Source organism: Uranotaenia lowii, unplaced genomic scaffold (genome assembly GCF_029784155.1).
Source record: "Uranotaenia lowii strain MFRU-FL unplaced genomic scaffold, ASM2978415v1 HiC_scaffold_925, whole genome shotgun sequence".
Lineage (NCBI taxonomy): Eukaryota > Metazoa > Arthropoda > Insecta > Diptera > Culicidae > Uranotaenia > Uranotaenia lowii.
This window is the reverse complement of record NW_026598895.1, coordinates 1,843-20,054: the sequence shown is the minus strand read 5'-3', so window position 1 is coordinate 20,054 and position 18,212 is coordinate 1,843. Positions and strand designations below refer to the sequence as shown.

Below are 18,212 nucleotides of genomic sequence, written 5' to 3'. Positions count from 1 at the left end.
CTACATTCGGTAAGGAATGATAGAATGTTTTTTAAGTTTAATTTCTTAAACTCAGATTCGCTTAAAGCGTAAGATCCCAGAGTACGAAAACGTAGTCTGGCAAATGAGGGGCAGTTACATATAAGATGGAAGGGATCTTCCACATCTGATTCACAACTACCACATACTGGAGATTCAGCACGCTGAATGTTGTGTGTTGGCAACTGGGCGCACTGTTCCAGCACCAGCGTCGCGCTATAACGGGGCGGCGCGTTCAACTTCAGTTCAGCGGCCTACAGTTTGACAGATCTCAACGAACGACGGATGAGAGACATATCCGGTGAATAGTTAGCAGACTCTAGACTGTAATTTTCCATGCTAATTATTAATTAACTTTCCTACCTAAATTCGGATATAAAAAACTATAAATTTGCTACCTAATAGTGACCTTCCTATAAAACTAGTGCTACACATTTGTTTAGTGGACAGTGCCGCTTAGAATACTGCCTTTAGGGCATTCCAGGTTTGTCGAACCTTGATGCATGCCAAAACGGATATGCTCATCTTTCCCTATTCCGTCTACAGCATTTGGCCAGTCCTAATAATCCAGTTCCGGTTGACGGAATCTTAAGTATAGAATCACACCGAATAATGTACGCTAAATATTTGTAATTCAATACTTTCCCTAAACTAATTATAAAATAAATTTCTAGCTTAAAGCTGTCTATAAAGCTGCTAAAGAAATCGGAGTTTTGATTCCCCCCGTCAACCCGGAACAAACTTTAAGATTATTCGCTCTTCCGTCACAACATGGCGGCAGTGGAAAACGACCCACCAACACCAGGGACCAATCCGGAAGAAGCTTTTAATTGTGTGGCATGCGACCGACCGGACTCCGCTGCTAATCTTGTCCAGTGCGACGTGTGTGATAAATGGTGGCACCAAACCTGTGCGGGAGTCACTGGATCAATTGAAAATCGTCCTTGGACTTGCCGGAATTGTCTCCCAGCAGCAGTAAGCGTCCGAAGTGGTGCATCATCATCAAGTACACGTTCAAAAAGGGTTCAGTTACAACTTCAACAGCTAGCAGAAAAGGGAGCATTGGAGAAGAAAGCACTTGAGATTCGTCTCGAAGCTCTTCAGGCTGAAAAGGATTTAGTGGACAAAAAGTATGAACTTTTACAATCAACTATCAATGTCCAACACACAACGAAAAAAATCTGTAAAATCACATCACATGTGATGTAAATAAAAAGAAGCATCATATATGACGGAATTTTCAGTGCTAGTTGGAAATTACACGCCAGTGAAATTTTGCAACGTGTAAAATAGAAAAGATGTAAAATTTTGCAACGTGTAAAATAAAAATGATGTAAATTATAATCTCACTGAATATTGGAAGAGAAACTTTCCAATTGGAATTTGTTTTGTTTTATTTTTGTTTATATGATTCAATAATAAAATTTTCTCATCTCTTCATAAAAATTAAACCTTTTTATAACTTATTTAATTTATTTTATTTAGCGACAAAAATTTGTTAAGCATTAGCACGCAATTTTTTTTTATTAGGATTCACTTCACCCTTTCATTTTCTTCCCCGGATCCTAAGTTCAGTAACGTGGAGCCGCTTACGGAACCGCATCCCTGCTTCACGAAGATCTCCGGGAACCTCACTCGCGGGAAAACTGCTTAAAACAAATACTTTGGTGCACAACTTGACTTGACACTTTGTTTACTTTTGTCTATAGTCCTGTTCATGACAGTTTATAATTTTACATGACATGGATATGTAATATTGATTAAACACAAATTCAATGTCGTTATCACATTCCATGACGTGTAATTTTAATAAACTTCTTATTCAGTGTTGTTAAGAATTGTGTGCGACCAAAAACATTTGTAAAATTACATCACATATGATGTAACGAAAAAGAAGTAACACATATTATGGAATTTTCAGAGCGAGTTGAATATCACACGACTATGAATTTCAAAAGACGTGTAAAATTTGAAAGACATGTAAATATTTAAGACGTGTAATATTTAATTCGCACTGAAAATTCCGTCATATGTGATGCTTCTTTTTATTTACATCATATGTGATGTAAATTTACATCAAATAATCGCGTTCCGTGTCAAGTAAAATTCATGTCATTCGAATTCAGTGCTATTATGGTTTCAACTTTTTTCAATCTATAAATTTACATCAATAAATTGCGTTCAACGTCATGTAATATTAAAGGTTTTTCAATTTCAGTGTTGTTAAGGATTCAAATTTTTTTTCTGTGAAGATGAAGCTAGTGTCAGAAGTCGATTCAATCGCAAAATCAGCCAACAAATTACCGCTACATGGCTGGAGCAAATCTCCCCAATCGAGAGCTCGCCTGATGCTCCCATACTTCCCAGCCCCGAGATCGGTCCCACCATCCATGAACTATCATCAACTGGTCTACAAGTACCACCGAAAGAACTCAACCAGATCCCTGAAGAGGTATCACCAGCGAATGCAGCAACGAGCCTGCAGCCAGCTCCGATAGGCGGTTCAGTCCCGAAGCGGAAACCGACTATCGAGAAAAGCGGTACAAAGCAGTTACCTACCAGGACGATCCCGAACGCAGAAGGACAACAGCCATCGAACTCCACGCCGGATGTAGAGCTATTGTGTCAGCTGCTCACAGAGTGCCTAGCTCTAAACCAACGTCCGAAACAGGATAACGTTTTGAAAATCCCCAATCACTACTCCACTTCACCTGTACCTACCCGGGACGCCAACCCTCAGGTGTATTCGGTAACTGCTGAAAATTGTGACGCAGTACCCTTGCCTCTACACTCCCCTCTTCCCGAGAATCAAGGTAAGACCATTCCAAATAAATGCCTATCAACTGAAGAACTATATGAGCCCCATGAGTCACTGATCAAACAGCTGGGGAGTTGCCCCGATGAATATTTAAATTTTGCCCAAGTTATGGTAGATTATACGCCCACACCATCGCAATTGGCCGCCCGCCAGGTCATGGCTCGAGACCTCCCTACCTTTACTGGGAACCCAGCTGACTGGCCTGTTTTTATCAGCACTTATACCACTACCACACTAGCATGTGGATACAACCAAGCTGAAAATTTGTTACGCCTCCAGCGTTGCCTCAAAGGCGATGCACTTGAATCTGTACGCAGTCGCATTCTTGTCCCTAATTCTGTGCCGCGTATCATTGACACGCTCCGCAGCTATTATGGTCGACCTGAACAATTGATAAAAGTTCTTTCGGACAAAATTAAAATTATTCCCGCCCCCAAAGCCGATAAGCTTGAAACGTTAATAGATTACGGCATGGCCGTTCAAAGCTTCTGCGACACCTTAGAAGCTGCCAATCAAACAGCCTACTTTTCAAATCCGTCTTTACTCGCGGAACTAGTTAACCGTTTGCCAACTTCGTATCAGATGCAGTGGGCAGATTATTGTAAAAAGCTGAGTGCTGAAGTAAACTTGAAGCAGTTCGGAGAATTTATGTCCGCCCTCGTTGATTCTGCCAGACGAGTAACCCCTTACTCTGGAACTTCGAACCGAGCTGAAGACCGTAACAAACCGAAACGAGGATTACTTCACGCCCACGCTGAGTACCGCCCTAGAGTCGAAGTGGGGGAACATCAGTGCAGCGTTTGCGGTAGTAACCATCGTCTGAGCGAGTGTGAGGAGTTCAAATCCTTCGGTGTTGATGAACGTTTGCAGATCGTGCAAAGGGAGAGACTTTGCCGAAATTGCCTCAACTTTCATGGCCATCGTCCCTGTCGTGTTGGTGGATACTGTAACGTAAACGGTTGCAACATACGACATCACCCACTTCTCCATACCGTCCATCCCCCTGCGACCAATCCTGTTTCCAGAGTTTTTACGAATCAACGATCGCATCCATCTGGCCGTGGCCCGCCTATGGATACTTGTGAAAATCATATTCACCGTAGTGTTTCCCAATTATGCCTGTTCCGGATCGTACCTATCATTGTCCATGGTAGTGGAAATCGTAAAATTGAAACGTTTGCCTTTCTAGACGACGGTTCTTCGTTGACGCTTGTAGAAGAGGCGTTGATTCACGAACTTGGACTGCAAGGTGAACCTCAAACACTCTGTCTGAGATGGACGGGCAACCAGACGCGCACAGAGTGGAACTCTGAGGTGGTAGAACTTAGCATTTCTGGGATTGGTCATCCGAGATACATACTAAATGATACCCGAACAGTGAAGGAGTTATCGCTTCCAAAGCAAACCGTAGATTCTAAAGCGCTTTCAAGTTCGTTCGCTCATCTTAGGGGACTTCCGATTACCAGTTACCAGGAAGCAGTTCCGCGTGTCCTCATCGGTATTAACAATTTGCGCTTGACAGTTCCGCTTTCCGTGAAAGAAGGTCGACCCCAAGAACCAATAGCAACCAAAACACGACTAGGATGGTGTATTTACGGTGGAGCTACAGAAAGCCGATCGGAGCTGTCGGTGAATATCCACAACAATGGTTGTTCGTGTGATAACAACTTGCACGCTACTGTGCGAGATTATTTTGCGTTAGAAGATGTAGGAGTATCGGGCCGAATAGCTTTAGAATCAGAGAGTGACAAGCGAGCCAGGAAGATTCTTGAAGATACAACAGTCCGGCAAGGGCAGAAATTCCAAACCGGCCTGCTTTGGAGATTTGATCACTTCGAATTCCCAGACAGTCGTCCAATGGCACTAAAACGCAATGAATGCCTTGAACGTAAGCTCAAACGGAACCCGAAGATGCTTGAAAGCGTCAACAAACAGATTGAAGAGTATCAGATGAAAGGGTACGCTCGTCGTGCTACAGAAGAAGAGCTGCGGAAATGTGATTTGCGAAAGGTGTGGTATCTCCCGCTAGGAATAGTAGTGAACCCAAAGAAACCAGAAAAGGTCCGCATGATTTGGGATGCTGCTGCAACTGTTAATGGAGTCTCTTTGAATACGATGTTACTGAAAGGTCCGGATCAACTTGCTAAGCTGCCTTGGGTACTATTTCGGTTCCGACAATTTTCAGTGGCCGTGTCTGGAGATATTGCTGAAATGTTTCATCAAATCCGCATCCGCCCAGAAGACCAAAACGCGCAGAGATTCCTGTGGAGAACAAATCCGTACAAAGATCCTGAAGTTTTCGTGATGCAAGTTGCCACTTTCGGAGCGACATGCTCCCCTGCGTCTGCACTATTTGTTAAACGGAAAAATGCACTCGATTATGTGAAAGTCTATCCCCGGGCCGTAGAAGAAATATTAGATTGCCATTACATGGACGACTATCTCGGCAGTTTTGGAACAGAGAAAGAAACCGAGGAAGTCGCCAAGGAGGTAAAGACCGTACATGCTAAAGGTGGGTTCAACATTCGAGGATGGCGATCCAACAGCCAAAAGGTCCTAGAAGGCTTGGGCGAACCAACAACTGCCGATCCAAGGTCCCTCAATCTTGAAAACACTGGCATCGAACGAGTTTTGGGTATGCATTGGCTTCCAAAGGAGGATTTCTTGGCATTTTCAACTAGCTTCCGACCAGAGCTTTGTGAGCTGATAGCGAGCGAGCGACGCCCTTCGAAGCGGCAAGTGCTTAGGTGCTTGATGAGCGTGTTTGACCCTCTCGGCCTGTTGGCGGCCTTCGTCATCCAAGGAAAGATTTTGTTACAAGACATTTGGCGTGCAGGCACACAGTGGGATGAAGAGATTGACGATCGAGCTAATGAAAAGTGGACTAAATGGATCTCGCAATTCCCAAAGGTAGCTGACATACGAGTTCCAAGATGCTACTACCCGGGCGCCGACCAAACATCTTATCGCCAACTGGAACTCCATATTTTTGCGGACGCCAGCGAAAACGCGTATGCTGCCGTAGCCTATTTTCGAATTCCAGTCAAGACCGGCGGTTTCCGATGTTCACTCGTTGCGGCTAAAACAAAAGTTGCACCTTTGCGCCACTGGTCGATTCCTCGACTAGAGCTGCAGTCCGCAGTTCTGGCAGCCCGCTTGGAGATATTTATCAAAGAAGGACACAAGCTGAACATAACACGAACCATATTCTGGTCAGATTCAGGCACTGTTTTGGCGTGGATTCGCTCAGACCATCGACGCTATTCGCAATTTGTAGCTTGTCGGGTATCGGAGATCTTATCGACGACAACCATCGCCGATTGGCGGTGGGTACCTACGAAGCAGAATGTTGCAGATATGGCCACGAAACTGGGGCAAGGTGGTCAACTAGATACCAATAGTTCCTGGTTCCAGGGACCAGAATTTTTATTATTACGGGAAGAAGATTGGCCGCAGCCAAAATCCATTCTGCCCACTGAGGAAGAGCAAAAACATTGCTTTGTTCATCAAGCTGTAGTTATCCCAGAGTCAATGATTGATACGGACAGGTATTCCAAATGGGAACGAATGATGAGAACGATGGCCTACGTTTTCCGATACGTCGACCTCTTTGAGAAGCGTCAATTTCGGTTTAAAGGAGTTCGCCTCAATCAAGCTGAACTACAATCTCGGTTGAAAGGGGTTCGCCTGAATCAAGCTGAATTGCAGAAAGCAGAAAACTACTTGTTCCGGACAGCTCAATGGTCGGGCTTCCCAGAAGAAGTTTCTACGCTCTTTTATCAACGTCGAAAGTCGAATTCGAACCAAGTTCCAATGGAGAAAAGAAGTAAACTCTACAAGCTTTGTCCTTACATGGACGAGCACAGCATCATGCGAGTCGACGGACGAATCGGTGCGGCCGTCAATGTAGGAGACAACGTGAAATTTCCCGTGATACTACCCAAGACCCATCAAGTTACAGTACTACTGATCGACTTCTACCATCGTAAATACAAACACGCAAACTTCGAGACTGTTGTTAACGAACTTCGCCAGATTGTCTATATTCCCCAAGCTCGCTCGCGTGTCAAGCAGGTGATAAAACGCTGCCAATACTGTAGAGTGTATAAAACCAGACCACAAGTCCCTAGGATGGCCCCCCTACCAACGGCAAGACTAGCCTCATACACACGGCCATTTACCTACGTTGGGCTCGATCTTTTTGGTCCAATTTCAGTCAAAATAGGCAGAAGCTCGACAAAACGGTGGATTGCACTCTTCACGTGCCTAACATTGCGCGCTGTACACGTTGAGGTGGTTTTCAGCCTGAGTACGGAGTCCTGCATCATGGCAATTCGTCGTTTTATAGCCCGTCGTGGCTCCCCACTGGAATTTTATTCGGATAATGGCACCAATTTCCGAGGAGCTGACAATGTACTACAGACACAGGTGCAAAACATCCAAGAGGGACTGTCTTCAACATTCACTAACACGGCTACTAAATGGATATTCATTCCACCCGGTACGCCTCACATGGGTGGTGCCTGGGAAAGAATGGTGCGCTCCATAAAGACGGCTATGGAAAGCAGTGCAGTGGTAAATCGTAAGCTGGACGACGAAGGCTTGTGGACACTAGCAGTTGAAGCTGAAAGCATCGTCAATTCTAGACCTCTCACATATCTCCCCATAGAAGCAGAAGAGAAGGAAGCACTCACTCCCAACCACTTACTTCTTGGAAGTTCCAGCGGTGTGAAACAACCATCTTTAGAACCACTGGACGAAGTTCTGGTGCTAAAAAATACTTGGAACCAGGTTCAGCATCAGGCAGACATGTTTTGGCGTCGATGGGTTCGAGAATATATGCCGGAGTTAACACGTCGGACGAAATGGCTCGCTGAAACTCGACCGGTTCGAGTAGGAGATCTGGTAATCATCGTAGACGAGGCGCGAAGAAACGGTTGGGTACGCGGCAGGGTTAACGAAGTCATTCCGGGGCAAGATGGGCGTATAAGAAAAGCTATGGTGCAAACTCAAAAGGGGCTCACAAGGCAATCGGTCTCAAAACTTGCAGTGCTAGACGTGGCTGCAGAGGGTAACCCGGGATCATCCTGACCGTGTTACGGGGGAGGGGATGTTGGCAACTGGGCGCACTGTTCCAGCACCAGCGTCGCGCTATAACGGGGCGGCGCGTTCAACTTCAGTTCAGCGGCCTACAGTTTGACAGATCTCAACGAACGACGGATGAGAGACATATCCGGTGAATAGTTAGCAGACTCTAGACTGTAATTTTCCATGCTAATTATTAATTAACTTTCCTACCTAAATTCGGATATAAAAAACTATAAATTTGCTACCTAATAGTGACCTTCCTATAAAACTAGTGCTACACATTTGTTTAGTGGACAGTGCCGCTTAGAATACTGCCTTTAGGGCATTCCAGGTTTGTCGAACCTTGATGCATGCCAAAACGGATATGCTCATCTTTCCCTATTCCGTCTACAGCATTTGGCCAGTCCTAATAATCCAGTTCCGGTTGACGGAATCTTAAGTATAGAATCACACCGAATAATGTACGCTAAATATTTGTAATTCAATACTTTCCCTAAACTAATTATAAAATAAATTTCTAGCTTAAAGCTGTCTATAAAGCTGCTAAAGAAATCGGAGTTTTGATTCCCCCCGTCAACCCGGAACATTGTGCATGTGATAGTTGAGTTTACAATGACCGGAGAGTGCTCTGATCAAGATGCTGCAATGAGATTTATTTAAAGTTAATAAGTAACTCGATATGATTGGAGATGGTTTTTCTAAAAATAATTTAGTTTGACGACAAGTGTCCAACTCTTCCCAGTATCGTTCATGCTGGTTAGAGGACCAAGTTTGAATTTGGTTTCTGAACCAACATGGTGATATTGGGACAGCCGGCTCTGGTCCGTAAAATTTCTTTTCCGACCCAGCTCTAGCGAGTTCGTCGGCGCATTCGTTTCCAAAAATTCCCTTATGTCCGGGTACCCATAGAAGGTTTAATCCATTGCCTTCAGCAAGTTCTTCGATTGCTTTCCGGCATGCGATTACCAGTTTTGATCTAGAACTGGAAGCACTGAGTGATTTGATAGCTGCTTGGCTATCTGAACAGAAATAAATTGTTTTGAACATAATCTTCTTTTGAAGTGCAATTTGCACTCCATACATAATAGCATATAGCTCAGCCTGAAAGACTGTACAATATTTTCCTAGAGGTTGAGCATATTCTATGTTCAACTCGTGACAGTAAATTCCTGCACCTGCACGGCCGTTTGATAATGAACCGTCAGTATAGAATACAATATGAGAGGACATTTGGTCCTCTACGAAACCTGATAACCATTCTTGAGGAGAAGGAAATTTGACTTTAAACCCCATATAGGGAAAACTACTCGAGAGTGTTAAATCGTTTGGCGCTAAATTAAACTTGTTTAATCTAACTAATTCAGGCCACACATTTGTATGACTCGATGATCTTTCGATATTTCCTGACAGCCAGAGACCAACTGCTTTAATAGCATTTAATGTATCAAAATTCCATATATACTTTCCCAAATGACATAAATTCATATTTATTTATTTACATATTCAAAATATTATATGAAGCGTTTGGTAGGGATTTCCACGCTTCATTCCGCCCCTGTATCCTGTATCTTTTGCCGTTTTCATCACATGGTTGGCTTGGCCGTAGTAATATCTGCAATGCATAGGAATATGTTACAGGTAATACGCTTTTTATAGCAATATAATAAAATGGCTGCCAATAACGGTTACTGCGTAGATACAGTGAGCGAAATAAGAATAGTACCACTATGTGTTTTGCTTGTTAAAATATGAATGATTGTAAATCACATAAATTTTATTTTACAATTTGTTTTGAATTGTTCAATGGATAAATCAAGCATAAGTTTACTTTTTTTGGATGTAGCAATTGGCGTTGAGGACCGAAAATATGAAAAAAAGGGTGCGAAATAAGAATAGTACCACTTGTGTTTTTCAACAAAAACAAGATTATTTCTAAAAATCAACTGTGTTTAACTGAATTAAAATGCTTCTACGAATTATTTTTATAGATAACTGCAGTTTTCTAGAATTTTAAAGGTTTTCAAAGGTTTTAAAAGGGAAACCCCCTTTTGAGTGCTCTTCTAGCACTTAGGAATTTGATATTTGAGCCATAATACTTTATCGAACTGCTTGGTTTTTTCATTAACATTCACTAGAATGATGCAAAACGATGAAACATAGATTTGAGGCTGAATTTGAATCCAAAAAACAGGCTTCAATTTCAAAAATACTAATGTTTTTAAGTAGTCAAACACCATTTCTCTAGTTTTAAGTCATAGATGGCAGCACTATCCTGCAATTAAACCAAATTTATGGCCCTTTTCGAATATCCGGGATTAATTTTGGTGCACTGGATGGTTTTGATCAAGAAATAAGTTCTCGGTACCCTGTGAACGCCTTGGAAATTCTAATATGACTAAATCAAAATATTAGAATCGCATAAAGGTTACTAAAAGCACAGAGAACAGACGTCCAAGCTTGAACAAAAAGTCTTCTGAAAAGTGAGCAAAAATCAAAAAGCTATCATCAGAAAAATACGTTAAAAATTTGCTAGAAGCAGTGCCATCTGGTGTGCCGTTGAAAAGTTACAAAACAACTTTTAAAGCGCTCATTTTGCGAAACGGCGTATTTTAATGAACTCATGAATAAATTGATCAATATCTCAGTAAAACTAACGGTTTCAATTGATTGCTTGAAAATGCAATTAAATTTACTTTTAACTTGGCGAAATTTTAGCTTCAGACCCGAATGACCTCTCAAGGTTAAATAAATAAAAGGTCTAATAAATATTATTATTATTATTATTGGCAAAATTTTACTTTTTTGTTTTAGTACAACTACGGCAAAAGATAGCTGACAACTTCTGGATTAAGCTTTTGCACTTCTTGAACGGTTATCGAATTCGGCTATGTCCAGACAAATATGAATATTCTTGACGATCATTTCACCCATACTAGACATCTCAAAGTGGGTTTCATTCATGTACCCAATGTATCTCATTGCTCAAAATTTAGTATTTCTTGCAAGTTTGATGGGCATAGCGGATAAGTTTTTGGATACAATTCATATCTAACATGACGAATGTGTTACGTAACTCCAACAGTGTTTTTCTTGAAACATATCAAGTTGCTCATACGACCTATTCAAAACTGACTAAAATTTTGTTTTTTTTCTCAGTTTTGTTTTGACAGTTCTCTTTGGTGTGTTTAGAGACATCTGGTGTCCCAGCCAGAAAACAAAAATTGGTTCAATAAAAGCGTTGAAATTTTCACACAAGTTTCATGGGCTAGCTTGTACGTCTGTTCTCTGTGCTAAAAGTGAATTTCTTAGACCGATAAGGCGTCGTACACAAATTACGTAACGCATGTAGGGGGGAGAGGGGGGTTGAGTTTGCGTTACTTACTGTTACATAGGGGAGTGGGGGGGTACTTGGTTCAGTTACGTAACAAATTAATGGAAAAAAAACATAAATAAAAGAATTGTAATTTTCTTTTTTTATGGCGAGCAAATCTACGCACCCCTTGTTCGAAAGCGTCAATGGTGGTTAAGTATTTTGTAAATAAAGTTTGATTCAGAAAAATCGCACTGCGCGAATGAAACAAAGTGAGCTTTGATGTTAAATTTATTTTACTGTCACGTCATCGACTGCAGCTCATTCAGTGTTTATGTGCAGTGTAATTCAAATCAAATATATTTTTGTGTACTTTTACTTTTAATTTCAAAATTGAATATGGTTGGGGGGGGGGGTATTTAGCGTTACATAACTATAGAAGGGGGGTCATATCAAACGTTACTTATTGTTACATAGGGGGGAGAGGGGGTCTAAATTCTAGATTTTTTGCGTTACGTAATTTGTGTACGACGCCTAAACAGAATAATGTTGTATGTACTTTCCGATAGAGCTTGATGGACCAGATGGCTAGCAGTTAATTTGGTTTTCTCTTCATGATAGTGCTGCCATCTACGACTTTAAACTGGAAAAAGTGGGGTTTACTGAGATAAATCTTAAATTCCAGCCTGTTTTCGAATTCCAACCTTTTTTCTGATTCAAAATAAACTCAGAATGTATGTTTCATCATTTCACGTCATTTTAATGAAGAAAATAAGTAGTTTTGTAAAGAATTACAGCTAAGATATCAAATTTCTTAGATCTAGAAGAGTATCTCTTTAAACCTCCGTTTATTGCCTTTGAAAGCATTTAGAATTCTAGAAAACTGCTTTTATGGCAGTTATACATTCAAATAATTCGTAGAGGCATTTTAATTCAGTTTTACACAGTTAATTTTTAAAAATAATCTTGTTTTTGTTGAAAAACAAAAGTGGTACTTTTCTTATTTCGCTCACTGTAAGGTTAAAATTACACAAAATATTCCAGTATTTAATAGCCGCTATCTTCACCGGAGATGAACTTCACCGGTTTGAGAAACTGAGTGCGTTTTGGGTAACAAATGTCTTTTGGAGGCATCTGAACGATCGAATTAATGATAATTTTAAAGTACCTGCAAAAAGCTGGTATTCTTCCAGGTGGTCAATGAGAAGCCTTATAAACGTTCCACCATTGCAAATGGTTAAAATTTCTGATAGCGTTGCGTGCATCGTTGCCAGATTGCCACTCAAATGCGTAGGTTTGAAAAAAATAAATGTCAAAATTATCTAAATTGTTGATATTGTCAAAATTGTCAAAATTGTTAAAGTTATCAAATTATCAAATCAAATTATCAAAGTTTTGAAAATTGTCAAAATTGTCAAAATTGTCGTAATTGTCAAAATTGTCAAAATTGTCAAAATTGTCAAAATTGTCAAAATTGTCAAAATTGTCAAAATTGTCAAAATTGTCAAAATTGTCAAAATTGTCCAAATTGTCAAAATTGTCAAAATTGTCAAAATTGTCAAAATTGTCAAAATTGTCAAAATTGTCAAAATTGTCAAAATTGTCAAAATTGTCAAAATTGTCAAAATTGTCAAAATTGTCAAAATTGTCAAAATTGTCAAAATTGTCAAAATTGTCAAAATTGTCAAAATTGTCAAAATTGTCAAAATTGTCAAAATTGTCAAAATTGTCAAAATTGTCAAAATTGTCGAAATTGTCAAAATTGTCAAAATTTTCAAAGTTGTCAAAATTGTGAAAATTGTCAAAATTGTCAAAATTCTCAAAATTCTCAAAATTCTCAAAATTCTCAAAATTCTCAAAATTCTCAAAATTGTCAAAATTGTCAAAATTGTCAAAATTGTCAAAATTGTCAAAATTGTCAAAATTGTCAAAATTGTCAAAATTGTCAAAATTGTCAAAATTGTCAAAATTGTCAAAATTGTCAAAATTGTCAAAATTGTCAAAATTGTCAAAATTGTCAAAATTGTCAAAATTGTCAAAATTGTCAAAATTGTCAAAATTGTCCAAATTGTCAAAATTGTCAAAATTGTCAAAATTGTCAAAATTGTCAAAATTGTCAAAATTGTCAAAATTGTCAAAATTGTCAAAATTGTCAAAATTGTCAAAATTGTCAAAATTGTCAAAATTGTCAAAATTGTCAAAATTGTCAAAATTGTCAAAATTTTCAAAATTGTCAAATTTTGTCAAGATTGTCAAAATTGTCAAAATTGTCAAAATTGTCAAAATTGTCAAAATTGTCAAAATTGTCAAAATTGTCAAAATTGTCAAAATTGTCAAAATTGTCAAAATTGTCAAAATTGTCAAAATTGTCAAAATTGTCAAAATTGTCAAAATTGTCAAAATTGTCAAAATTGTCAAAATTGTCAAAATTGTCAAAATTGTCAAAATTGTCAAAATTGTCAAAATTGTCAAAATTGTCAAAATTGTCAAAATTGTCAAAATTGTCAAAATTGTCAAAATTGTCAAAATTGTCAAAATTGTCAAAATTGTCAAAATTGTCAAAATTGTCAAAATTGTCAAAATTGTCAAAATTGTCAAAATTGTCAAAATTGTCAAAATTGTCAAAATTGTCAAAATTGTCAAAATTGTCAAAATTGTCAAAATTGTCAAAATTGTCAAAATTGTCAAAATTGTCAAAATTGTCAAAATTGCCAAATTGTCAAAATTGTCAAAATTTCAAAATTGTCAAATTTTGTCAAGATTGTCAAAATTGTCAAAATTGTCAAAATTGTCAAAATTGTCAAAATTGTCAAAATTGTCAAAATTGTCAAAATTGTCAAAATTGTCAAAATTGTCAAAATTGTCAAAATTTTCAAAATTGTCAAAATTGTCAAAATTGTCAAAATTGTCAAAATTGTCAAAATTGTCAAAATTGTCAAAATTGTCAAAATTGTCAAAATTGTCAAAATTGTCAAAATTGTCAAAATTGTCAAAATTGTCAAAATTGTCAAAATTGTCAAAATTGTCAAAATTGTCAAAATTGTCAAAATTGTCAAAATTGTCAAAATTGTCAAAATTGTCAAAATTGTCAAAATTGTCAAAATTGTCAAAATTTTCAAAATTGTCAAATTTTGTCAAGATTGTCAAAATTGTCAAAATTGTCAAAATTGTCAAAATTGTCAAAATTGTCAAAATTGTCAAAATTGTCAAAATTGTCAAAATTGTCAAAATTGTCAAAATTGTCAAAATTGTCAAAATTGTCAAAATTGTCAAAATTGTCAAAATTGTCAAAATTGTCAAAATTGTCAAAATTGTCAAAATTGTCAAAATTGTCAAAATTGTCAAAATTGTCAAAATTGTCAAAATTGTCAAAATTGTCAAAATTGTCAAAATTGTCAAAATTGTCAAAATTGTCAAAATTGTCAAAATTGTCAAAATTGTCAAAATTGTCAAAATTGTCAAAATTGTCAAAATTGTCAAAATTGTCAAAATTGTCAAAATTGTCAAAATTGTCAAAATTGTCAAAATTGTCAAAATTGTCAAAATTGTCAAAATTGTCAAAATTGTCAAATTTTGTCAAGATTGTCAAAATTGTCAAAATTGTCAAAATTGTCAAAATTGTCAAAATTGTCAAAATTGTCAAAATTGTCAAAATTGTCAAAATTGTCAAAATTGTCAAAATTGTCAAAATTGTCAAAATTGTCAAAATTGTCAAAATTGTCAAAATTGTCAAAATTGTCAAAATTGTCAAAATTGTCAAAATTGTCAAAATTGTCAAAATTGTCAAAATTGTCAAAATTGTCAAAATTGTCAAAATTGTCAAAATTGTCAAAATTGTCAAAATTGTCAAAATTGTCAAAATTGTCAAAATTGTCAAAATTGTCAAAATTGTCCAAATTGTCAAAATTGTCAAAATTGTCAAAATTGTCAAAATTGTCAAAATTGTCAAAATTGTCAAAATTGTCAAAATTGTCAAAATTGTCAAAATTGTCAAAATTGTCAAAATTGTCAAAATTGTCAAAATTGTCAAAATTGTCAAAATTGTCAAAATTGTCAAAATTGTCAAAATTGTCAAAATTGTCAAAATTGTCAAAATTGTCAAAATTGTCAAAATTGTCAAAATTGTCAAAATTGTCAAAATTGTCAAAATTGTCAAAATTGTCAAAATTGTCAAAATTGTCAAAATTGTCAAAATTGTCAAAATTGTCAAAATTGTCAAAATTGTCAAAATTGTCAAAATTGTCAAAATTGTCAAAATTGTCAAAATTGTCAAAATTGTCAAAATTGTCAAAATTGTCAAAATTGTCAAAATTGTCAAATTTTGTCAAGATTGTCAAAATTGTCAAAATTGTCAAAATTGTCAAAATTGTCAAAATTGTCAAAATTGTCAAAATTGTCAAAATTGTCAAAATTGTCAAAATTGTCAAAATTGTCAAAATTGTCAACATTGTCAAAATTGTTAACAACTTTCACTTCGTTATTTCTTTAAATTTGTTTTTGCTTTAGCCTAGATAGCCGGAGATGTTTGATCTACAACTGTGAACATGTAAAATAGATGATTGGATGTGAAAAATGAAAATATAACCTCTAAATCGTGGAATTGTGAAAAATCGGATGTATGAATTTTTTTTGTTGATCAAAAAAACTAAAAAACGTCAATCATTGGCCATCACCCATTTATTTCCGTCCAGGGTTTCTTTCAAGCACGTTGCGGCCTTACAAATCAACCGGTTCATCCTTGGTACACAGACCGTCCCACTTTTTGTCACATCCGGTTTTACACTCGGAACACGGCGTTCCGGACTTGTAGACCCGGGTTCCGATCATGTTGGTGTACGCATAGTTACAGGTCAACGTCAGCCAGTACCAGCCGTTCTGTTTGTTCCGGATCAGACCACAGCCCACTCGATTAGCCTTGTCCCGGGCCAGCATCGTGAAGTGTAGAGTGTTCTTCTTGTCGAACAGTTTGTTGATCTGCCTCTGATTCGATTTGTGCCGTTCGTCCCACCACTGCCAGATCAGGTCCGGCAGCTTTTTGTCCACATCGATCTCGGATCCGCTCGTTCCCCATGACGCAATATTCTGTCCGGAGGACGGATAGTCCACGGTGTTGTGACACTTGTCGTGATCACCGCTGCACGTTTTCACGTTCAACTCGGCCAAATATGCTAGATCGTCATCCCAATCCTTGAGGATATATAAAAATGTTATTATAAATCCGTTAAGATCGATTGTAATTGAAGAAAAAACTCACCATAGCAACCATGTTGGAGGAAGACTGCAGCCAGTTGATCGTTCCCTTGGCCACCTGGTTCCGGTAGTCGTTGTGGGTGTCCACGATCAGTTTCTTCAGCTTGTCGTTCATCTCGTAGACGAAACCCTCCTCACAGCTCGGATCCAGTTGATTCGGATTGTCACAGCCGATGTGTTTCACTCCGGGATCGCAAAGATGCGGATCGCAATAATCCTCGGCGCCATTGACCACCTCCAGGATCAGGATCAGCAATCCGGCCCCGATCCAGAACGCCAACTTCATCTCGTTTGCCATCGTGTTTCGGTCTCTAGGGGTTTCACGAGAATAACGAGGTCGTCCAGCCTAGTCCCGGTTTTATATACTTATTCCTTACCACATTAGTCCGGATTTTAATTAGCCCTAGGGAGGATCGAAATAGTTCACATTATTTCTGAGATGCTTTCCATTTGAGCGTTATCGAGTTCAGGGGATACAATCTCGGCTTGAAGATTTGCCCCGAGCGATATCGATACGGTATTTGCATTGAAACGAAAACGTTTCCTCGGAGGATTGATGCATTTGATTTTAATGGCCCTCCAGATAGAGTTGTATGAACCCTAATGCAAATCTTCCTCAAAAAATAGAAAAATTGATAAGCCTATGATTATTATACCAGAAACCGAATACGTAGAACAGATGTACCAATAATTGAAGCAATTAATATGATCGTAATTTGTTCATTGTTTTATAGGCTGTTTAAATTATTGAGCCTTGATTTATATTGAAGGAATCTAGCGCGTGCTCGAAGAAGCTGACGGTGGAATGAATTCAATTTGTTAATAGCTAGAATAAGTCTAAGCATTGTTTGGATTAGGCATGTTTTCACAAGGAATTCAATTTGTTCTGTTCGTTTACTCGTGTGCACACGATATGTTTGGAGCTAGCCAAATGGTTTAACAGCGTTTCGATTTGCTGAGCCTTTCGTTTGTAAAACTTTTGAAAAGCTTATCTGGTATTCCAAATCTTGTGTTTCTGACTCGTGTCTTGTTCTTGGGTTTTTTTTAAATATGCTTGATTTTTGATATAACAAAACAACATAATCTTGAGAAAAGGCTGTCAAAATCATAGAAAATTGAATTGAAAAAAATAACAGAAGTTTGTGTACCCAATTAAAATATTCACAAGAATTAATATAATTTAAAGAAAAGAAAAAAATCTCTCCTATGGGACCATTCAAATATTACGAAACGGATTTAGGGGGATTTGTGGATTTTGCTTAGAAATTGTTAGGCGAATGTTTAACTTAGAGGGGGGGGGGGGGGGGGAGGGGGTTTAAAAATGCTCGAAAATTACGTTACGTAATATTTGAACGGCCCCTATAATGAAAATTACAAAAATCACAAAATAATGTTAATAAAAAAAAACGAGGAAAATGACACAAAAATAACAAAAAAGCGATACAAAAATGGTAGCACATGATATAAAAATCATAAATAATTTCATAAAAGTAACACAAAAAGAAACATGTTTGATACAGAAAGGACAGAAAAATATTCCTAAAATGACACAAAAAAAAGGCACAAAATTCTTAAGAGGCACAAAAATTACAAAATAGACTCTAAGTTGGAAAGGAATTTTATTGTGTAGTTTTCAACTCAATTTTGTGTCTTTTATGTGTTTTTGTGTTATTTTAAGAAGAAAATTGAATAAAAGTGGTACAGTAATACAACAAAAACGACACAAAA

General features: G+C 37.8%; 2 protein-coding genes across 2 annotated transcripts; one reads left to right on the top strand and one right to left on the bottom strand.

The window, feature by feature from the left end:
- Nucleotides 1-789: 789 nt before the first annotated feature.
- Nucleotides 790-7,927, top strand: LOC129760976 (uncharacterized). The gene is made up of 2 exons (XM_055758670.1): nucleotides 790-1,148; nucleotides 2,386-7,927. Exons 1-2 carry the CDS (start codon nucleotides 790-792, stop codon nucleotides 7,925-7,927), a joined length of 5,901 nt encoding a protein of 1,966 aa, XP_055614645.1.
- A 7,966-nt stretch (nucleotides 7,928-15,893) lies between these two features.
- Nucleotides 15,894-16,828, bottom strand: LOC129760975 (antigen 5 like allergen Cul n 1-like). The gene is made up of 2 exons (XM_055758669.1): nucleotides 16,489-16,828; nucleotides 15,894-16,421 (listed from the first exon to the last, which is right to left on the bottom strand). The coding sequence occupies exons 1-2, from the start codon at nucleotides 16,780-16,782 to the stop codon at nucleotides 15,951-15,953; spliced, it is 765 nt and encodes a 254-aa protein (XP_055614644.1). The 5' UTR covers nucleotides 16,783-16,828; the 3' UTR covers nucleotides 15,894-15,950.
- Between the last annotated feature and the right edge of the window lie 1,384 nt (nucleotides 16,829-18,212).

Coding starts and splice junctions, on each gene's coding strand:
- LOC129760976 (XM_055758670.1), top strand. CDS start 790: ATGGCGGCAGTGGAAAACGACCCACCAACACCAGGGACCAATCCGGAA. Junction 1,149..2,385: donor AAGGATTTAGTGGACAAAAA/GTATGAACTTTT, acceptor CATACTTCCCAG/CCCCGAGATCGGTCCCACCA.
- LOC129760975 (XM_055758669.1), bottom strand. CDS start 16,782: ATGGCAAACGAGATGAAGTTGGCGTTCTGGATCGGGGCCGGATTGCTG. Junction 16,422..16,488: donor CCTCCAACATGGTTGCTATG/GTGAGTTTTTTC, acceptor TATATCCTCAAG/GATTGGGATGACGATCTAGC.